General features: G+C 36.8%; 1 protein-coding gene across 2 annotated transcripts; it reads right to left on the reverse strand.

Moving 5' to 3' along the window:
- Nucleotides 1-101: 101 nt before the first annotated feature.
- LOC103406418 (homeobox-leucine zipper protein HAT3) lies at nucleotides 102-2,742 on the reverse strand. Of its 2 annotated transcripts, none has more exons than XM_070817155.1 (4): nucleotides 2,224-2,742; nucleotides 1,582-1,892; nucleotides 1,392-1,483; nucleotides 102-760 (listed from the first exon to the last, which is right to left on the reverse strand). In XM_070817155.1, exons 1-4 carry the CDS (start codon nucleotides 2,402-2,404, stop codon nucleotides 403-405), a joined length of 942 nt encoding a protein of 313 aa, XP_070673256.1. In that variant the 5' UTR covers nucleotides 2,405-2,742; the 3' UTR covers nucleotides 102-402. The 2 variants fall into 2 exon arrangements, with proteins under 2 accessions (XP_070673256.1, XP_017180759.2); XM_017325270.3 differs by having other exon boundaries at nucleotides 1,392-1,471; nucleotides 2,224-2,739.
- Between the last annotated feature and the right edge of the window lie 21,284 nt (nucleotides 2,743-24,026).

The following is a 24,026-nucleotide window of genomic DNA, read 5'->3' on the forward strand; positions in this document are numbered from 1 at the left end:
ATAGTCAAACCCCATGATCGAATACATAGCAAGAAGAAAGGGAGAGATTACAACAGTCAAGATCTAATGAAAATTATGAAATAAGTTAACAACAATTGACATTCAAAAGGTTAAGTTATCCACTGAGATTATATAAACAAATTCAGATTATCCTCTGTTAATTACCTTTGAAATTGTCCTACTACTACTTCCAACATCTCAAATAACTTGTTTTGACTTGCTCACCAACTTCTTCACTGTGCCTAACATAAAATTAGTAGAAGCCCAAATTTTTTAAAGAAAAAAAAAGCCAGAGGGGCCTTCAATTACCAAAACCATTTCCTAACATGGTCCACTGCCAAAGACATAGACAACATGTCACATCAGTTTTCCAATTTTCCCCCTACTTGGAACCTGAAATTATCATCGAGGGGCGGAAGCATCAAGCGTTGGATGTTGGATCGGCAATTTTGCCCACGGGCTGATGGGGATAGGGCGTTGGATATTAGGCGGACCATGTTGGCGGGTCGGGGCATTTGCAAGAGTTGTGGAGGAAGCAGGAACAGCAGCAGAAGATGACGAGGATGAGACGGCTACACGCTGGCATGACGGGCACATGGTGAGGGTTGTGGGAGGGTTCATCTGCATGTAGAAGTGTGGTGAGAGTTTGAGTGCTCTAAGCTCTTGCACTTCCTTGTGCAACCTCCTGTTGTCCTCTGTTAGTTTCTCACAGCACCTCTTTAGTAATTCACAATCCACCTCTGTTTGCTTTAACTTAGTCCTGCAGTTAAAACAGAAAACAAAAAATACCATTTTTTAGATGCAACACGTTTGAGGAATATTTATTTATGTATGGGAAACAACTACATCTGGACTCATCTCATTAAATGCTAACACGTTTGAGGAATTGTGATACCAAATTGCTACGTTACACAAGAAACCAAAACATAAAATAAAATAAAGATTGCTGCTATTCTTAAACTTCTTAACTAATAATTTAATTACAAATTTGCCAATTTATAAAATAAACCGTTATTAGCATTCTAAAAATTCAATTGTTCAGTCTGCACAAATCATTTTTTTCTTTTTTAAATATAAAAGATTTGAAGTGCAAATGAGAATTTGGAATGGTAATAATAATTCCTTAGAAACAATTTATCTACCCTTTAAACCCTATTTCATCTTTCCATCTCCTTTAAATTAGAGAAAGCAACAAGAAAATAGACTTAGAAGATGACGTTTTCATTCAAGATGTAGAAGACCACGTTTCTATCGAAAAATCTTTAGTTTTAGAAATTCATATATGAAAGGGTATTTTTGGAATAAGTTGGGGCTCGTTGGACATGGCAGCACTCGAAATAAAATAGTCCAAAAGACAATTTCACCCTTGTTTCAGTGAAGAATTTTCTCACCTTGCCCTCCTGTTCTGAAACCAGACCTCCACTTGTCTCGCTCTTAGGTTCAGCTGCTTTGCCAACTCCTGCTTCTGCTTCTGAAACACAAACTAACACCCTTGCTTCACCACCAAATTAACAAAATTGCCACTGTTCGGTCGAGCGGAAAAGACCAAAACACCCTTGAGAAAACAGGAAAATAACTAACCGTATTCAGAGTGTTGTGCTCCTTAAACGTCTCCTCGAGCAGCAGAGACTGCTCCTTCGACAGCCTCAGCTTCTTCCTTGACATGTCGCCGCCGTAGCCGTCTTCGTCGTCGCTGCCGCCGCCGTGGGAGCACGAGGTCCTCTCGCCCTCGTTCTCGTCGACGATGGGCTCCCTATCGCTCCTCTTCCCGCTCAGGCTCGACACCGTGCTGTTCGGCGATGAAATCCCGTTTTCTTCCTCGAAATCCGCCATCGACGGCGCCTCGTTCACGTCTATTCCTCCGATAAACGACCTCGTATTTGGGTTTCGATCTGTTCAAGAATTCAAAAGGGCAGGGGTGTAAATAAAGACGTCATTATGGAACAAAACCAATTCATAACTATAAACTTTAAAAAAAAATCTCATACTGTTTACTTTAAGAAAAAATCACATTTTCCATTACACTATTTATTTTATCCTTTATTTTGTATTTACTTAAAAGTCAAAATTTTCATGTCATTTTCATTAATTTTTCTAAAGTAAACCCTCAAAAAATCAGATCTGAAAAGAATTCATAACAATAATTCAAGGAAAATGGGGATTAAAACGTTTAAAAAATCAAGATTACTGAAAAAATAGAGGAAACAAAGAATAATTAATCACCAGGAAATTGGAAGATTTCATTCCATGAAGTTCTGTGAGGGTGATTCTGCATGGGGTGTGAAGGCTTCTCCATGAGATTCAACTGCAAACAAGGCTCACTCTCATTGGGTTTCAATCCCAAGCTCAGACTCGATCCCAACCCCAACCCCAACCCTTTCATATCTTTCATTTTCTCACTCATTTTCTCAGCAGCCAAACAGAGTAAGAAGAAAAACCCAGCTCCCAGATTACACTGAAAAGCAAGAAAGAATCATTCTTTCCATGTTCGGGTATCTGGGTTGGTTTTGTTCTGATAATCTCCTGTTTGGATTCCAGGAAATTAAAATGGAATTAAAAGGAGCAGAAAAAATGGGTGGGCTTTGGAGCAAAAGGCGTGTCACAGCCTTTTGGCTTTTGCTTTTTGCAGTAAGAGTAAAAGGATGATGGGGACTACATATATTTATATGTGCGGATGTATAGATACAGAGGGGAAGACATAGGTAGGAGGTTGTAGAGTTAATCATGATTTTGTACCAGAGGAGACAGACTCTATTGCCTGTTGGCTCTACCAATGATATGACCTGATGGCTCTATAGGTTTTAGCATTTTTACTACTAGGCTCAGTTACCAACAATTTTTAACCATGATTAGGTGTAGGGTTTTAACCACGGTTAAAATGAGTATAGAAATTGGAAAGTTAATGTTTTTTCCTTTTCTTTTGATAATGAACAGAGGATTTTTTTTCATGGAAAAATAAATTTAATTAAAGAGAGAAATTTATAATACAACCGTTTCCAGTACAATCAATCAAATAACCATCTCTAACGATAGTGGGTAAGAACCTATCCCAAATATGAGTTACCTTTATTGAGTGGCCAACACTAATAATGTGGCATCGGCAAGGAAATTCGCCTCACGAAAGACATGAGACCAAGAGATAAAAGAAAAGGAAGTGGCTAGAGATCTAATGTCTTTAATGATTGTCCTCAGCTGCCAAGGTGTAATACATTTGTTCAAAATGACATCAATGATAAGTTTGGAATCTCATTCAACACACATCTTTGTAAAACCTTTGACCTTTGCAAACCTCAAAGCATCACGAAGAGCCAGAACTTCATCAACATAAATTCTACTTTCTCAAAGATTGTGGGAACCAACCACAATAGGTGAATCGTTAGAGACTCTAATGACAAAACCAGCAACAACCTTAGAACCCACTAGAGAGCAATCAAAATTAATTTTGAGTTTGGGAGAATGAGGTGGCCTTCACTTGATAATTTGAAATGAAACATGAGTTGTAATCTGGGTATAAAATGATCTTATGTTTTTATTGGCAAGGTAATATCGTTTGCCAACTGTAGCAGCAACCATAAAAACTCTAGCAGAATGCGGCTTGCAATCACGAAAAACAAAATTATTTCTATCATTTCACACTTGCCAACAAATGTGTGAAACCCTAGTAGGCTGAGTTACAAAGTCTTTTTTTCATGCTTTTAATTTTTCAATAATGCTAGAATATCAGGTACTTTTCTCAATTTTTTTAAAATTCAATTGATGTGCCAATGTCCTATTTAATCCAAAAAATAAATAAATAATTAGGCATAGAATGGACGCAACGCAAGGCTCAAGTAGATGAAACACGATAAAATTATCTATAAGTTTTGTTTAATGGAAAATTTTCTAAAAGTTTGAGATAACGATGTGACGTCTTCTTACAATAAAGGAAAATAATTCGTAGATTACTTTTCAAAAGTAACCTTTTCTTAGTTTTTCATATAAATTACAAGTTGATATGTGTGTTGTGAATAATATATGGATGACCCACATGAATAGTTTGTTACTATTTATGCACAATATTTTTACTATTCATTTGTGGAAAATTTCTAAAGTGAATAGTGCTTTCTTTTGTTTATATAAAGGAAGAAGAGGAGATGAAGTGATGAGGTTCACAGGAGAGAAAGGAAGGAAAAGAAAGAAAGAAAAGAGAGGAAGGAAGAGGAAGAGAGAAAATAGAGGAAAATGAGAGGAAATAATAGAGAGAATTATCTTTGTACTCTTATTATTTCAGATTCTAATGAAAGCACCACTGTTGCCCCGAGGACATACTCCATTCACACTGACTGTAGAGGAACCTCGTAAATTTTGTGTTTTGTTTCATTTATTCCACTGCACCCACCGTTTATTTTACAACACGTTATCAGCACAAGAAGATCTCATGTCAGTGGAAAGCACAACGCCACAAATCATGTTCACCTCCTTCAGCTGAAATCTCACATATAAGAAATTTTTTTCATTTCATCTTTTAATCTCAGTACAATTGATTTTCTTAAAGCAACTATATATATTGTTGTATGACTGTATATCATCCTTTGCAGAAGCAAAAGAGTACAGACTCAAAATTCGTAGAGAATTTGGCAGCCATGTAAACAGCCTCAGAACTCCAACTTGCGGACCTCGGATTGAAATACTTTCTTCTTGAAAGTTGTTCATCTGCTTAGTGTCTACAACATATCAAAATTTCAGAAAACGTTAACGGTGCGATTGTCGCAGATGTCTAAAATACCAAACCAGTTTCCAATTTCCGTAGAAAACTGGACAACCACCTTATGAGTACCAAAACTCCATTTCGGTAGCTCAAATCGAAATTGTTTCTTCACGAAAGTTGTTTGGTATCCTCGTATCCATATCATACTAAAAGTTGAACTAAATCTAACGGTTTGATTTTCTCATAAGTTGCAGACACTCTTGACTCCAAAACTTATGGGAACCGTTTCGACTTTTTCGAAACTCACTGGAGGAGGAACACCAATTGGAACTTAGTGTTACTATTATTTCCTGGATAACTAAAATGACTTCGAACTGTGAAATAATAATAAAAATAAAAGGGATGAAATAAGAGAAGTGGCGGACCAAGAAAATGAAAAAGCAAAAGATGAGGACTTAATCATTGCATTTTTTGTTTTGGCATATTTATGTGCATGGTGTTGGTTTAAAGCCCATGTCACAAGTTCTATTTATTTAAAGCAATTTATTTACAGTGGGTAGAATTATTACCCTTTGCTTTAAAGCTTTGATATTTATGTGAATGATGCTGAATCAAAGCCCTTGTCACAAGCTTTATTTACTTTAAAGCAATTTATTTACCATGGACGGTTTTACCGCCTATTGCTTTAAGTTTTGATGATGCTGAATTAAAGCCCTTGTCACAAGCTTTATTTACTTAAATGCAATTTATTCATTATGGCTGAAATTACCGTCTATTGCTTTAATTTATTTATAGTACTTATCTTTTGTTACTATGAATATATACAGGACCTGAAGTTCCTTGATCAAATTAGAATCTGCAGTTTCTTGATCCTCATCATATAAAAATGATTGGACCTAAAGTTCCATCACGCAAAAAGGATCAGGCATGAAGTCCTTTGATCTTGAAGATCAGGACATGAAATCCCTTGATGAGTATCATAAGTTTGAAGTGCCATAGTGCCTCAATTTACTTGTAATAAAAGCCATAAGAGTCTCAGCATACAGACTATTAAATAAGGACCAGAAGTTCCTCATGTCCATACTCAAAATGGTTTAGCAGAAACATTTATTAAGTGGGTGAAATTGATTACCAACGCTCTGCTCATGAAAACGAAATTGCCAGTTTTCTACATGGGGACATGTAAACTTTACATAATGCATTATTAATTCGGTTAAGACATGTTACCAACCATCAATACTTCTCAGTACAACTCGTGTTTGGAAACCAGCCAAGCATTATACTTTTACGAGTTTTTGGTTGTGTTGTCTATGTGCCTGTAAGACTGCCACAACGTACTGAAATGAGGCATCATCGCGGATTAGGCATTGATGTTGAACACCATCTATCATTCAATATTTGGAATCCTTGACTGGGGATATGTTTACACGTGGTTTGCAGACTATCATTTTGATAAGACAATTTTTTCCGCCATTAGAGGGAGAAAATAATATCATTCCAGAAGAACGATGAGAAAATATCATTCCAAAAGAATGATAAGAAAATACCGTTCTAGAAGAACGAAGAGAATTTGTCTTATTTTGATTCACGAAGCAAACAATGAGAAAATGAAATAGGAATAATTGAATGATGCAACGAAAGTGATGAAATCATATATACTTGCTACAAATGTGCCTACAAGAATTGATGTCCCTGTTGGACAAAATAATGAGACAGTAAATGATTTATTTGTTTCACGCCTGAAGCGTGGCAGACTTTTAGACTCAAAAGGTTTAGTCATTTGAAAGAAGAAGAATATGGCACTACTGAATTATTGCATTCCTGAAGCATAAATGTTGCATGCCAGAAGCATGACAATCGCCGCATGGATACACGTCCCAGATAGGACAATCCACGGATATGGGAATATTGATGTCTCATGCATGAAGCATGATAGACGTATAGGTTCCAATGACTCAACTCCCAGAAGTGGAGATTAAAATCCAAGCTCTATAACGCTCAAGAGGTTATGATCCACATTCTCTAAATTATGACTATCTTGGAAGAGATAGTGTCATGCCCTTGAAGAGGCAATGGATATCCAAAGAAATGAAAAACTTTTATGCATGCGCATGCACGTGAGAATATGGGATCATGGATTGATGATAACCAATGGTAATTTTGGGTTTTACAAGTAGCTACTAAATTCATCAATAAGCTGTGTTAATATTGAGTCATGTTCTTTTGTTCGTCGACAAAAGGAAAATTATTGGTCAAAATGGAGAAAGGCAATTCCATTACAATTTTGTAAGAACATGGAAAAATGGACCTATATATTTGAATACAATACAAATAGCCAAAAGATGTTGAACCAAGGAGGTTACATATGGGCATTTGTAATACAGTAAAATACACTCACATGATATGACACAAGGTTGTAAACGAGTTCATATGAATGGAGAATTATATATGAAGGGTTGTGAGTCGCCCACTTATATCTCCATAAGTAAATCCCTCAAGTATACATGGGAGCAAATTGCTCTGTATAAATTCCAAAGGAAAATATGTCATGAAGTGTAGAAAATCCCTAAATGATTCAAATTGCTTGAAGTAAGCCCCCGAATGGTAAAGCATAAAATATGTACTCAATACCAATGAATGGTATAAATTGCCTTAGTGAGTACTATCATTATGATATTGTTGCAACATACTAAAATCTCTTGCAAGAATCAATGACTTTAAATTAAAGCTCCTGAAGAGTTGATGATATTAAATTGAGACTCTTGAAGAGTAAAGAAAGATTATAAAATGTTGAGAGAAATATTGTCTCGAGTTGCAGATCGAACAATCTACTAACACGAATCTTATCCATGATGTTTATGATATTAAAAGAACCATATGGATTGAAGATTATGAGTTGAATACTCAAATGATATAGACATTAAGAAAGATCATTTATCTTCGTGAGGGTAAAGATAAATGGATATTTGGTCCAGAAGTACCACATCTTAGTGATGTATATGCTTTATTGTATATGGCACAATACATTGAATGAAATAAAGCTTATCTATTAATATCTCCGAGAAATTATAGATATGTGCATACACATGAGTTAAAACAAACAAACAGGATGGAGTTTTTACAAAGGTTGCTCATGTGAAGCCTCAGTACTCGGAAGTATCCTAGAAGAGGGAGGCACTAGAGATTGATCATGTGGCACCCCAGTACTTGGCAAAACACTAGAAGGGGAAGGCATCAGTTGCTTTCAGAATCTAGCAACGAACCTCTGGTGATCACTTTGAATCCGACTTTCGGATTCCTGCAATTGGTCGAGCTTTCTTTTCATGCTCGTAGAGTAATTATTTGCAAGCACATGTAACACTCTATTCTCATGCTTGAGCCTTCTTATCTCTTGTTTAAGACTTTCCACCTCCGCCATCAATGATTCAACTTGGCGAGTTTGAGCAAGTAGGCGCTGGCCCATATTGGAAACAGAGCCAGCACACTGAACACTGAGAGCCAAGGAGTATTGAACGACCAACTCTTCAGACCGTTTTGAAAGGATTCTGTTATCCTTTGGAGTGAGAAGATTCCTAGCTACCACAGTAGCAGTTATGTTATTTTTCATCACAGAGTCCCCAACCGTAAAAGGACCATTAGAAAATAAGAAGGACGAGCGCCATATGTTATCCTGACCCTTTGATAGGAGCATACTTATGCGACTGAGTTAGCTTATTCTCATGCATTTATGTTGTTATTTCTTAGTTAATTATGTATTTTAAGCTATTTTCGTGTGTTTGTAGGTCCATAGGCCTTATAAAGCAATAAAATGCATTTTGGAGTAGTTTTGGGCTTGGAATGAATAGCACATGCATGGAGCAAGGTGGATGGACGAAATTGAAGACTAAAGAGGCTAGGAATGTGTTAAAGAGAAAGAAGAATTAATGTAAAAAGGACAAAGAGGTCAGCCACAATGGGGTGTCACTCCACCATTCACCTTTCCATCATTGTCGTGCACCATCATTGCACTCCCTTTGGATTCCTATGCTTGGCATCATCACTTCACTTTCACCTTTGAATCATTTCAAACATCACTCATTGCACTCAATTGCTACATCATTCCTTGTTCCCTCCATCATTTCAGATTCATGCATCATTACATTGAATCATTGCACTCAATTGCTACACCATTCCTTGTTCCCTCCATCATTTCAAATTTCATGCATCATTGCACTCAATTGCTACACCACTCCATGTTCCCCTCCATTGCCATACACTTCCTCTATAAAAGGAAGTGTGTGTAACATAAATTTAGTTCATACTTTGTTAGATCATTCACTCCCATTTCAACACAACCTTCATCCAAACACATCCATTCATCTTCACATCCATTCTTCCATACAAACAAACCTTCAAACACTCACTAGCATCTTGTGCCGTAGCAAAGGAAGGGAAGGAAAGTGCTTGGACGTGCTTGCTGTCCAACTTGGATCGTTGGAGCGTTTAGGTGTTTTCTTTCTTTTGTTTCTAATGTTTAAATTCATTTCCTTTTGTTTTGTTGTAAATATGAATGGCTAAACCCCTCTTGGCTAGGGGTGATTTCAAAGCCATGACTATGTGTGCAATATAATTTGATAAATTCCAGTTATGAACTCTTGAATCGTGAATGCAATTGGCTTAACTATTTGATTGATAACTTATTTGTATTTGTTAATTAACGGTCGACACTTAATTGGCATGCATAAATCCATTGCTAGAGTATAAGGAAGTTTCACATAATCGTTACAAACTTATATTCACATGTAGTGAAGGTCACTTGTAAACGATCGCGTTAAGTTCAATTCCTAGCATGAGTGACATGATGTCATAGTTGCAAGTGCTTTGTCAATGCTTATGATTTTCATTAAACGTAATGAACTTTGATTGTATCTCTATTATGATGTCATGTAGGGAACTTTTGAAGAATGTTTTGGGTTGTCGAATGATGTCATCCAATCCAATAAAACAAGGAAAATCTGAGAGTTAACTAGTGATGTCACGATTAATTTGGAGCATTGTCGTTCATAATTCAATGAAGTAGTAACTAGAAATCGAGTTGTTTGCATACATATCATGTGTGGAGAAAAAGCCTCTAGCTATCCCATCCATCATCTTATTTCTCAAATTTGTTTTACAATCTGTCTAGTTTTTCATACTTGTTTTTTTTTGTTTCAACTTCGTCCAAAACTCAATCCCCCTTTACTTTAGTGTGTCTAATTAGTTAGAATCTGTTTTAATTTGTGTTTTAAAATGTTTTGATTCAAGTAAAACTCAATTTTCGTCCAAAGTCATTTCTAGTGTCTAGTTTAAGTTTATTTGGTTGTTTTAAACTGTTTTGAGTATTTTAAGTTTGCTTTGAGTCTTGTGAGTCTTGTTAAGTGTTTTTAAGTTTAGTTTTATGTTTTTTAGTCAGTTTATAGGTTATTAGCAAGCCCTCCTAATCCCCGGTCCAGAACGATCCCTACTTATACTTGTACTACAATTGTCAAAAGAGGGTTAAATTTATGTGTTAAGATAATTTTCGCATCACCCTGCTCGTCTGCATCACTCATAAGATTCAAATCTAAGCAAATGTTAGATGGGCAAGTCATTTTCAAAAATGATGAAGGAAAAATGAGATCAAATAAAATTTCAGAAGAGCAAGAAGGGGGAAATTTCTCAGGCAGCAACTTTTTGAGCATACTCTTGAACACAATTGATGTCTTTATAAAAGAAGAGGCAACAAAGCCACTTGTTCAAAGATTGAAGCGGCACGGTTCTCCGAATTTCAAAAGCCAGATTTTCCTGAATAAAGTTCGTTGGCATTTTTCAGACGCAATCTCAGCTTTTTGGATGTCACGTGCAACTTTGTCAAAGATCTCTGACAAAGTTGAAAACGTGTAAATCTTACTGTTCTAATTACACTACAATTGCTGACAAGAGTAAAAGAATAGCACCACCACTTGCTATTGGGAAATCTCTATATATGTCGACCTCCGTTCTCTATAACAAGGCAGACCTGCAATCCAACTCTTCCTCATCTCTGAGAATGCATCTTCAACAAAGCATCTCGAAATACTCAGTTTTCTTCCTCTCCGAGAATACCTCTTCATACAAGGCACACCAGAGCAAGATTATCTCATATCTTCATGGCCGAGAGTAAGAGTATCTCATATCATGCAATCTCCCTATCTTTTCTTTTGTTCTTGTTCTTACCTGCAAATACAAGGATACAGAAAGCAATATGTCGGAACCTCCACTCAATCTCCCAGTAAGAAACCGACTGCCTGGAACCTTTCCTGATTGCTTACCTAGTATTGCTCTTGAGTAGTCATTTTTAATTGTTGTTGGAGTTGGATCCCCAGTCACCAAGAAATGATGAACCATTCAAATGCAAGGGTTTGCATTCTACTCCTACATCAGGGGATAAATCCTACAAGAAAAGATGCCACACATGCATGGGGAAAAACCAGGGAAAATACTACTTAAGCCAGGGGAGCAAGTAAGGTAAGTGAAAATGATACATTGAAGCATATGGAGACAAGCGCAACAAACACGTACTGATTCATCCCTAACAAAGCCGAAGATTACTTGCCACGCGAAGCTCTTCACGATACAACTTCATTCAAGATCAAGCCTCGAAGGTCCTTCAAGAAATTACAAGTCCGATTCAAGATCAAGTGTCCACCACCCTTGAATCAAATTCTGCTCCAGATAAAAGGAGTAAATTGAGGCTTTTGACGCAAGTCTAGCTGAAAGCCCTCTAGCCCAGTTCAAGAACAAGCTTGTGGAAAGTTAACAACAAGTAAATCACCTCTTTCGACAACTCTCCCCGCTAAGAGACTGAAGCAGAATGATCAACGATCAACCTAAATGATTTGAAATCAGGGGGAGATACTCATCAGGGGGAACATCCAAGACATGTCAAGCTTTTAAAGAGTTAATCAAAGACTTGTGGCCATCCAAAGGGGAGTGTTGTGAATAATATGTGGATGGCCCACATGAATAGTTTGTTACTATTTATGCACAATATTTTTACTATTCATTTGTGGAAAATTTGTAAAGTGAATAATGCTTTCTTTTGTTTATATAAAGGAAGAAGAGGAGATGAAGTGATGAGGTTCACGGGAGAGAAAGGAAGGAAAAGAAAGAAAGAAAAGAGAGGAAGGAAGAGGAAGAGAGAAAAGAGAGGAAGAGGATAGGAGATAATAGAGAGAATTATCTTTGTACTCTTATTATTTCAGATTATAATGAAAGCACCACTGTTGCCCCGATGACGTACTCCAGTCATACTGACTGTAGAGGAACCTCGTAAATTTTGTGTTTTGTTTCATTTATTCCACTGCACCCACCGTCGATTTTACAACAATGTGTTGTTTTTCTTTAATAATACAATTTGACATGTATAGCGATATTTTAATTTCTCACTTTGATTAATGGTCAACTAATTATTTCCAGAAGGCTCCAGATTTTGGAGCAAAAATCTGATTGAGTCATGTGTGTGGCCCAGATTAAAGGAAAGAAAAGTGGGCGGTAGAGATGAAAAATAAAGAAGAGATAAGGGAGGGAAGTCGGTCAATGAGGGAGAGAGAAAGGGAAGTGACCAATGAGAGATAAGAGGAAGGAGAGAAAGGAGAGAAGAAGAAAAAGAAGAAAAGGGGGAGTCGACCTGCAAAACCTGTCAGACCCGACCCGTTTAACCCTCTTTTGAGGCTTTTTTGTAGATTTTTCGACGAATCAAACCACCTAACCACTTGGGAGACACTCTAAGACATTCCCTCTTTCCATTCCACCTCAAATTTGATGGAATCTAGCCTTAAAAATAGTAAAACCCGTAATGTGGGTGCAACGGGATCGTGTGTAAATTCCTCAAATCCTGAAATGTTTTCATCCAATTACCACCACCAATAAGCTCCCCTCAACCCCATGAACAAAGCTCAAGCAAATTTTTAGGTGTTGGAGTGAGTTTGGAGGTCGAATCAAACACACCCAAATATAGGGCTCCGACGAATTTTCATGAAATTGAGCCTTTTCCCGACCAAATTGGCCTTAGTCATAGGTATGAAAGTTACTCCACTCATTGAGATCTTAATTCTTATAAAATTTGAGAATTTTTAGAAATAGTTGAATTTTTTAGCGAGTCGAGGCTGCCGACTGCCACCGGCGGCGGTGCGTGGCCAGTGGGCCACCGATGCTATTTTACGCTAAATCGATACCTTGATCTGAGATTTGATATTCGTATGATGTGATTTGATTATTGTAAATCTAGTTTGATTAAGGTGTGTTACTTGGTAAAAATATGAATCGATGATCCGATCGTTGGATTGTCACCAAAATTCAATACGTTATAGTACGTAATATTTGAGGATTATAGGAACTTACGGATCGGGAATCCGAAGAATGGATCTTCACAAAGTGGATTTGTAAGTTCATAAAATAAAACGTCGATCACTACTTGGTTTTGACAATTGGTGGAGATTGAACCGTTGGATCGTAATGAAACTTTAGTATGATGTTTTAGAAGCATAATGTGGAAATTTGGAAGTTATGGATCCAGTTACGTAGAGTTATAGACCCTACCGTCGATCTTTGACTGACGGTTGACTTTTGGTCAACGGGTTTCTCATCATTAACGTCCTTGGGGATGTGTTTTATGTGAGTTATGTGTTTTATCGATAAGGATTTTGAGATGTGGTTTGATAATTGTTCTAGGCGCCGGATGTTAGTGATGCCTCAATACTCGTGCTAGAGAGTTGTAACGCGGACTCCAGGTGAGTGAGTTTTTGTTTTCTATATATATATGCTTTGCGATTTCCAAAAACTGTTTTTTTTAAATGAATCTACGATTTAAATGCCATGTCATGGATGCATTATATTTTAGAATTTGCATTAGGATAGTTTTGCATACTATTGAATGATGATGTAGAGGTAAGCTTCAGGTGAGTACATTATGATAATGGTGGTTTCATTGTGTATGGTTATACGTAGATGCATTTAGAGCTCATTATCCTGCATCTTGGTGTTAGTGCTCTCGCCCATGGCTAGGGCACAGTCTTTCACGTGATGTTCATCTCTCGCACCGCACACTCACCTTGGATCCAAGTTTGGTGCACAACCCTGTCATGCAAACAACAATAGGTGGTTTCGACTCGTGTGCAGGAATTGGTTTATGAGCTATAGGTTTAGCCGTACAGGTCACATTAGGTGACTCATGCTGACATATCATTTTATATTGATTCACAGCACCTGGCTTACATATTATTTGCTGAGATACTTGACATGGCACATACTTTAGTTTTCATTGCTCTCAAGCCTGATTTCTATATACGTATGTAATATTATTTTCTGGAAAAGTATAAGGGTTTTTCAGTGAGGGGTTATTATTTTTGGAAAGAGAAATGGTTTCAATAAGCTGTGTTTTTTGCCCACTCAAGTTTTCTGTTTTTCGTCCCCTCCAAGTTTTAGCTACTGAAAATTTGTATCGATGAGGATTCTTGGCGAATCTCAATATAGGTGGCTACCTCTGAGGGTATGATCCTTACCCACACTATTGTACTTTACCTATGCCTCACAGCGCACTCTTATCTTTAGACATTATTAGGTTTAAAATTATTCATATTTTCCATATCACTATACTTTATGGCTTCGTCATCTTCCAAGTGTCGCTTAGCACAGCTCGATTCGGAGTCCTAGTGGACATTCCGGATCGGGGTGTGTCAAAGCTAGAGTATGTTTACTTGACAAAAATATGAAGATGAAGGAATCAGAGAACTTAGAAATGAGGAAAGTAAGGTAACTAGCCCCTAGTTTATATGATTATCAAATTTTAGATATTTTATTACGGATTTCAAAAGAAAATTTATATTTTTTTATTTTAGGTGTAAGTAAACACATGAAAACAAGAAACGTAAGAATCAAAATCATTAAATTATTGTTTCTTGTGAGTAAACATGCTCTTAACATAAAGATCTCATCGTATTATAAAAAAAAACTCAAAATTTTAGGTATAACTATTAATTTATGTAGGAAAAAAATAAAAATTTTTGAACAAAGAGTTTACATATTAAATGAGAGTGTTGACAGATTCACCTCTGTTTTATATTGACTCCACTTATTTGATTAAATTAGGCTTGGAGGAGTGGGTTGGGTTATTGCGAATTTAGAAATGGGGCATGAGGATGAAATTTTGGAAATGCGACATGCAGCTTTGTCGTGGGGATTTGGAAGCATGAGTGTCACATCCTGATCCAGGGTCCACCACATCCTAGGCCTGCTCCACCGCCGTATCACGATATTGTCCGTTTTGGGCCTCGACCACGCCCTCATAGTTTTGCCGGCTTTGGGCCTTGACCACGCCCTCACAGTTTTGTTTCTAAGAACTCACATGAGAACTTTCCAGTGGATCACCCATCATGGGAGTGCTCTTGTGCACTACTTGCTTAATTTCCGAGTTCCGATGAACTCCGAAGCCAGTGAGCTCCCAAAAGGCCTCGTGCTAGGTAGGGATGAGAATATACATATAAAGATCACTCCCTTGGACGATGTGGGATCTTACAATGAGGGAAGGAGGTTGTGTTAGGGGTCTAGAGAGAATGAAGGAACGAGAGTTGCAACAGGCTGGAGATTTGGGACGTGATCAGATTTTGAACTACTGATCGGAATAAAAATTGAGAATGTAAACCTTGGCGGTAAGTGGAGGCTCGGTTGGAGAGCACTCTAATATTTATTCTTCTAAAAATTAAAAAAAAATCAATATATATTAAGGGTCATGTTAAAAATAATAGTGAGTGAGAAAATAGCATTTTAATTTTTTAATTTTTTTACAGTGGATGAGATTAGAATGTGAGTGAAAAAATAACACATTGAGTTGGTTGTAACAGCACTATAAATGATTTACCAAAAATGAAATAGAAATACTATGAAGATTTTTTCAAACGTATGATTATCTACCTCTCATATATTTTGTACAATATTTTATAATATTAATATAAAAATTAATGTTAAATTGTGATGTAGCAGAAAATTAATAAAAAGTATCATTTTAAACAGATCTTCTTATAATTTCTCAAAAAGAAGCGGGGTAAATGATATGAATGCTAAGTTGACCAGAAGCTTTATTTGAGAGTTGTTCAACAGTCACGCGAGAATCATTCACGCGCCTCTAAATCATCGGATCATGATGAGGTTTGATCAGGTCATGCATACCCCACAGATTGAATGGTGGATTGAATGGAGGGCGTGGGGGAGGTTTCTGTACGTTTCGTTTGTTTTGGTCAGCGGGAAATCATATGAAGAAACTGAGAAGCATTTCGCTCACCATTATAAGTTATAGTGTATGTTTATTATATACTTAATTATTTATCACATATTTTTTTACTTAATTTTAATTAATTTTTTTCAAAAGTCGAAAAATAACATTTAATATGAAAGTTAACTACAATTAAGTGAAAAAATACGTGTCAATTGATTAAGTGTATAGTAAACATGCACTATAGTTACAACGGTGAGTAAAAATGATCTCAAGAAAGTGTAGTATGATTGGGGGATTTGGTTGGCATTCAGTTTGATTTTTGGTGAAGTTGGGAGAAGTGGGAACATGGAGATTGGTTTCCAAATTGAAAGCAAAATTAATGTCAAAATAATTCACACTTTTTCATGTTCGGTTTTGGTTTTTCTTATGGATGGATTAAGCCATTGATCATGGGTCAAGGACGGAATGAAGAACGAACGAAAGTACACTTTCAGAAGGGTTCTTTAGCTTTGTTTCGGCGATTCTTCAATCTTGGTCCCAGCTCATGAACAAGCAAGGTGGGGATCCCATTCCTTAGACCAAAACGACCTCCTTTGTGGATTGTTCTATGGATTATTCTATCATTTTTTTTTCATTTTTTAACAAATTTTTTTTCGTAGAACTAATATGGAAATTGAGTTTTAGTCAATACTATTTGACGACTATTTATCCTATCCGATTGAAATAGTCAGTATAGTCCGTGTTGCCAAACGAGGCCTTAAGTTGGATTCGCCTAGACTAAAGACCTTGTACACTGTCTTAGCAAGATCCCCAAAAAGCATCAGCCTACTGAAACAATTTCGAACTTAGTTCTTGAAGAAAGTCTAATCCGAGATAGTTTATGGAATAAACACACCCCTAATTGATTGCACCTACTATAATGGCTCATTTGGAAATGCATTTCAAAAGATTGAAAGCGTTTTTGGTGAAATTAATTTTGGGTTCCAAAAGCACTTTAAGGTTCTTCCTGGAAGAAGCACATATTTGGTGCTTCTTCCAAAAAAACACTTAACCAGAATCCACTCAAATTTTTACTAAGGATTGGTTTTAAGAACATTTTTACTAAAAGCGCTTTCAATTATTTTAAAAACACTAGCAAATGAGTGTTAATTCTATTACTGCTTTGGTACAAGGATTGGAGAGTTGTGGTTGACTGAAAAAAATCTAACAATAAGTGATCTCCGATACAGTAGGAAATTTGGCCTCAAATTTTTTATTTGATTCTAAGAGCATTTTTAATTAAGAAGTGCAAATTTGAGATGTAAAGTTACATTTACATCGTATTTTACATTTATGAATATGTAAATATGAGGTTTACTATAATGAGACGTATGTAAATTTGGAATCTTATTACATTTTTATTTACATTTTCATTCAAAATGGTTACATTTTTATTTACTATAAAGAGCTTTTCGGCTAACGAGAAATGCCAAATGCTCATTTTAAGGCATTTTGCATTTTGTATTGGAGATGCTCAAGATATGTGTCCAAACCTCTCCAGTGTACCGAAAAGTTAAACCTCATTACACAAGTCAACTTTTAACTCTCCGCTTGGATTGGATTTTGCTGTCAAAATGCTTGTTGGCATCTCCTTGGTCGAATTGACTCCTCACTTGGAGATACTCTTATTTATTAATTTGGTCTGCTTCATCCTCCTCCTTTTTTTTTTCTTTTCTTATCATTTACCAATCTTAGTCAAAATACAATTTTCACTCAATACTACATCCTCCACGCTACTAGGAGCATCATCGTTCAATACTACATGAGCCAAATATCCCTGATAACCTTTCGACAACAATCTTTTGGCTTTCATGGCAGAAATAATACCATGCCTCACCCCACTAGGCTCTTCTACAAATGTAACTTTAGGTAGTCCAGGACGATGAAATGTGACTGTCTTTCCATAACAATCTATCTTGGCACGATTATAGTGCAACCAATCAGTGCCAAGAATTACATCAAAATCCATAATATCCAACGGCATAAGATTAGCCGGCATAATAACATCCTCTACTATCACTGGACATCCTGGATATACCCGATCCACAAAACATCTATCCCCTCTAGGCATAGAAAACTCTAAATCATATCCTAGAGGTGTACAATGGGGTTGCGTCACTTAAGCAAATGTATGAGAAATAACAGAATGCGTGATAGGAGCATATTTATGCGACTTAGTTAGCTTGTTTTCTTGCATTTTCATAGTTTGTTTGTGTTTATTATAGTGTTTTAAGCTATTTTCGTATGTTTGTAGGTCCATATGACAAAGTTGGCAAGAAAGTGCAATTTGGAGCATTTTGAGGCAGTTTTGGGCACCAAATGGATAGCTTATGAATGGAACAAGATGGATGGACGAATTTGAAGTTCAAGAGGCTAGGAATGTGTTGAAAAGAGTGAAGAAATAAATCCAAGTCAAGGAAGATAAGAAATCAGCTGAAAAGAAGGAACATTATCCAAAATGTTATCCAACCTTATCTTATCTTATCCTATCCTAATCCTATCCTAACTTAATTCCAGTTGCAAAGGGGATTTATTTTCAGATTAAAACACATTAAAATAGGTTTCTAGAAGCCCTTATCCACTCCTACAAAGGTGTTGCACCTTATCCCTTGTTTTTCTAGAAATCAGCCACAAAACAACCTTTCTAGAAGGCCTTATCCGTTGTCCTACAAAAGTGACGCCCTAAACCTTTCTAGAACTTCTAGAAACCTGATTATTCCTTTCCCCCTTGGTTTCTAAAAGCCTTAGCCTTTTCCTTCAAGGATTGTGTGTTATTATCCTATACAAATTAGGCCTTTAAATCCTTTTCCTTTGCTACATAGGGGTTGCGAATTTCAGCCTATAAATACCATCCTTTGCTGCACCATTTAGTCACCACCCTCTACCAAAAATCACCTACATCCATCCACCACACCATCCACCACAATCCTCTTGTGCCGCAGCTAAGGAAGGAGAAGAAGGAGCCATCTGGAGTGTTTCTAGGTGTATTCTATCTTTGTTTTTAATGTTTAATTTAAGTTATCTTTGTTTATTTGCGAACATGAGGAACTAATTTCTTTATAGTTGGAGGTGAATTCAAAGCCATGATCATATGTTTTATATGACTTGATTTCCTCCAGTTATGATTTCATAAATCGTGAATGTGGTTTACTTATCTATTTGATTGATAACATGTTTATGTATGTTGATTGAGGGTCGACACTTAGTTTGCATGCATGAATTTGATGCTAGAGTATAAGGGCATTTCACCTAATCGTTATAAACTTATATTCATGAGTAGTAAAAGTCGCTAGTCACGATTGTGTTAAGTAAATCTTTGGCAAGAGTAACATGCGTATTCCATAGTTATGAATGCCTCGTCAATGCTTATGATTTCCATTGAACTTAATGATCTTTGATATGTGTCTCTATCATGCGTATTCCATAGTTAGGGTCCTTGATAAGAATAATTTGGTTGTAATGCGTATCCCATTCAATTCAATGAATATAGGGAAATCTGAGAATTAATTGGTGTAATCTAGTTAATTTGGGGCATTGTCATTCATGGTTTGTTGAAAGAGTAACTGGAAATCGAGTCGTATGCATATGTTTCATGTGTGGAGAAGGAACCCTCTAACTAGCCTTTCACCATTCTATTTCATCAATTTCGTGAGTTTTTAAGTTTGTTTACAAAGTTTATGTTTTAAAAGTTCAATTTCGTCAAAACCAAACCCCTTGCTTTTAAGTCTTGTTTTTAGAGTCAAAACTTGTTTCCTTTAAGTCTTTTGAGTCTTTGAAGTTCTATTTTCGTCCAAATCACTTATTAGGTCTAGAATTGAGTCTTTTTTATTGTTATTTGCTGTTTTGAGTGTTTTAAGTTAGTTTTGAGTTTATAGAGTCTAGTTTAGTGTTTTTTGAATCTTATATTTGTTAATTGGCATCCCTAGTTAATCCCCGGTCTAGAACGATCCCTACTTGCATCATTACTACAATTGTCATCAATAGGGTTTAATTTGTGTGTCAAGTTAATTTTCACATCAAATTTTGGCGCCGTTGCCGGGGATTAGCAAAATTGCTAGTCCCCCTTTGTTTCTGTTCGTGTCTTTTACTTTTGATATTTGATTTAGTTTTCTTTCTTTGATTTTAGGTACTAGAGAAGCAAGATATGGCAATTGCTAACATTCAAGCTCAAATAGCGAATCTGACTTCTCAATTGTCGCAGTATGCCGAAAGGACCACAAGGCAAAGTGCCCCTACATTTGGTGTGTCTTATAGGCAAGAATATCAAGCAAATCAACGTTCACAAAGAGAATGGAGTGATCATTCAAACTCTATGTGGTGGGAATCTCAACAAGTTCAACATGAAGGATATTGGCAGCCATATGAGGAGTTCTATTCAAGTCATGCGCAGCCACCACAACCTCATATACAATATGCCCAACCAAACTCAGGTTCATCAATCGATTATAATCAAATTCTTGAGGAATTAATTTCTTTGGCGCAGGGCTCACAAAATCAAGCCAAGGAGTCTCAACAAGGAGAATATTGGCAGCCATATGAAGGGTTCTATACAACGCCATATGCACCACCACAACCTCCCCCACAATCTTCCCAAACCAGTTCAGGTACGTCCTTGGATAATGATACACTTCTTAAGTTACTCACCAATTTATCTCAGGGGCAAGAAAATCAAACCAAAAGGATGCAAAATCAAGCCAAAAAGATGGATGAATTAGAGAAGCAAGTTGGGCAGATTGTGGAGTTCATGGCACAAATTCAAGAACAAAGTGAATTCTCCAACGCAAACATTGTAAATTCAATGGAAGATTTTGAAATTACTGAAGCCATCACTTTGGGAAGTGTTATGGAGGTTGGAGCTGAACCAAGGGCGTCAAAACAAAGCCAAGAGGAGGACGAACATCTACTAATTGAGGAGGAGGAAGAAGACACACCCACGGCAAGGGTAGAACAACCCTTGCCGCAGCCTCCTAGAGTCCCTATGCCGTCCAACTCAGGTAAGGTGGTTCCAAATTCAATTGCTTCTTACCCCATTCCACCAGATGTCCCTTTTCCTCACAGGTTTTTGATTCCCAAGGAAGAAGAGAGTGAAAAAGACATCGTGGAAGCCCTTCCCAAGGTGCAAAGTGATATCCCACTTCTTGGTACACCAAAACAAGGTCCAGATTGTGTTGAATTCCCTGAAGCGAATTGTACACCAAGAAGAAGGATTCAAGAGAAGGAAGTGGCTGGGGAACACCAAGAATTCATCAAAGAGGATGTACTTGGCACAACCAACCCCAAAGAAGTTGCATTTTATGATACAGTGAAGGAAGATTTTGTGAAAACATGTTCATTTAAGCAACATCAATAAGCATGCAATTAACAATTAAAGGCGGAATCATGCTAGCATGCACTTAAAAACAAAACATTAACCAAGAAATTCAAAGCCTAGTAGATTGGTGAACCAAAACTCAACTCAAAACAAAGTGAGTTGAAATTGTACCTTTGTAGATTCCTCTTTGCATAAGCAAAGGCTAATCACCCAAAGAGAGGGCCTTCATTCCTTGCATAATAAATCTATGGATTTGGATGGATGAATAGGTTTCTCCAAGTTCCCAAAATAAGGAACCTCTAAGTCTTTTCACCAAGGAGAGATTGGAGAAGAAATGAGTGACCTTGGAGTAGTGGGATTGCAAGATGCACCCCCCAAGGTGGCCGGCCTCTTTAGAGAGAAATGGAGAGACAAGTTCTCACCATTTTTCTCCAAAACAAACCCTAATGAATAAAAGGCTATAAAGTCATATTTATACCTTTATTCATTTGAGTGGCAAACTTGTAATTAAAGCAAGTTCACTACCCTTCCTCTAAATGGCCGGCCATGGGGTGTTGTTTGGGCTTTTGGGTCTTAGTGAATCATTATTCATTAAGTTGTCATACAACTTAAGTCAATGGGCTTGACGTTCGAAGCCCATTGGGCCTTAAGGTCCAAAACCTATCCCGAGGTCATTAACGAACTTATTCGTTTGATTAATTAACATATTAATTAATCCTTGCCATAAATAAATGATTAAACCATTTAATCATTCTTACTCATCTCCATTGTTTCTTCAATCTCCACCTTACACGGTGTGCGATCCATTAGGTTCATTTTAGCGAGGCAGTGGGCGATTAAAACCATTTTACATCGATTGTGAATTGAAACTTACTTTCAATTCTCCCTTTAGTGATTACACACGTTTAGGGCTTCCACAAACCATGAGTGACACCTTGCAGCATATCATGGTTACCCAAGCTAATCAGAAGAGGTAGAGAAAACCTATTCAGTTTGGGATTACAAATGCAATACGGTCTTTCTCTAATCTAATACTCCTGACCACATTGTTTGGTTTGATAGTTTATTTATTCATGTCTACTATCCAATGTGATTCGTGTGCTTATATGATTTCCTTGAATGTGATTTAGAACAACTTTTCTAAATCTCATTCATACTCTGGCCAGAGATTCTAAATCATATCATAGAGTATTCTCCCTCAAACGGTTTGAAGGTTAGAGATCCCTTGTTGCGCATTCACTTGCCTCCATGACTAAGTGGCTTAACCCCAACGATGCCGTGGACACCCCAATGGGGTGACTTTGACATAATCAAAGATCAAGGACTTAACCACAAGACAACTGTGATGCCTCAGGTCAAAGGACTAATTTGCATTATCCCAAACATGAGTTCTCATGTGACATGAGTATGAGAACTCTTCGTTGATCGCGTTCAGTGAACTCATTCTCTACTGAGCACCTACGTACTTGTCTTGATGTCACACACACCAATGACTCGAGACTAGTCACTCTCTCTGAAAGAAGACATAGCACGTACCGATCTTGACGGACTGTCAATGCCCAATTGACAATCCTATGATCAGGAACATTTAGGATGTGTCTACGAAAGAATGGTCTCATGAATCTAACTTCATTAGATTACATTCTTCCAATCACATATTCCTTGGACTTTATCGTTTAAGCATATAACATTTATATGAGACGGCTCAAACAATAATCTTTGCCCTTTATAGTTAAACTAGATTAGTTTAACATGTAAAATGTCCGTAAAGTATCATCATATGATTGGCTTTAGGGCACATTTCCAACATACAGGACAAGACACAACCCTCCCACTAAATTTGGCCAAGTCCAACATTCCAGAAACTTTCAAAGAAGTAGTGTTTGTCCTTGAGTTCTTGTCGGAGCAAACAGGTAAGCCACCTACTCAAATTTCAATTTTGTTTTATACTAATATGTTGTTAATGATTCAGGCATCCACTCTAGAATTTAAACCATTATCGGATCATTTCAAGTATCACTTCCCATTCAAAGATCAAATCCATGCCGTGGGACCTAGGGGAGTTTAAAGAGAGGTATCGTCCGGCTGGAAGACGTTAAAGCAAGCGCTTCTTGGGAGGCAACCCATGCAAATAAGGAAGACCTAGGAAGCTCCGGCATCATAATCAGATTTGCGTTCCTAAACCCTACTCTTTATTGCTTTTACTTTGCCATATTTGCCATGTTTGCTAATTGTGTTATTTGCTTGTTTTTGTGTGAGTCTATGTTTGAAACATTGAGGACAATGTTTGGTTTCAGTGTGGGGGGGGGGGTAAACAAAGTATTTTTGTTGCAAAATTCGTAGGATTTTACCACCTAACATTTCAAAGGTTTTTTTTCATTGTTTTTAAGTGTTTTTAGTATGTTTTGATGTGTCTATATGTGGCTTTAATAGGAAATACCAAAATTCAAAAAAAAAAAAAATTCAAAAACGTTTTGAAAAAAATCCAAAAAAAAAAAGTCGTTTTACAATTGTTTTTGTGTGTTTGTGTCTTAGGGTACCTTCCAACACAATGATGAGGATTTGGTTTTTAATTGCATGACTGTTAAAGAAAGTTACAAACATGGATGGAAGTTTGATATGCTCTTTGGTTTATGCTTGGTTATAGTTATAGTTTACGAATTCACATGTAATCACAAAGGAAAAATCAGTTTTTGTAACATGCTTGAAGGAAGGAACTCAAACTAACGCTACAACCCTGT

This window comes from Malus domestica, chromosome 02 (assembly GCF_042453785.1).
Source record: "Malus domestica chromosome 02, GDT2T_hap1".
NCBI lineage: Eukaryota > Viridiplantae > Streptophyta > Magnoliopsida > Rosales > Rosaceae > Malus > Malus domestica.

What these genes read in the sequence shown, in the direction of transcription:
- LOC103406418 (XM_070817155.1), bottom strand. Translation starts at nt 2,404, where the DNA reads ATGAGTGAGAAAATGAAAGATATGAAAGGGTTGGGGTTGGGGTTGGGA. An exon ending in AGCACAACACTCTGAATACG is followed by an intron (nt 1,484 to 1,581) that starts GTTAGTTATTTT and finishes CAAGGGTGTTAG; the next exon opens with TTTGTGTTTCAGAAGCAGAA. An exon ending in TTTCAGAACAGGAGGGCAAG is followed by an intron (nt 761 to 1,391) that starts GTGAGAAAATTC and finishes TTTTAACTGCAG; the next exon opens with GACTAAGTTAAAGCAAACAG.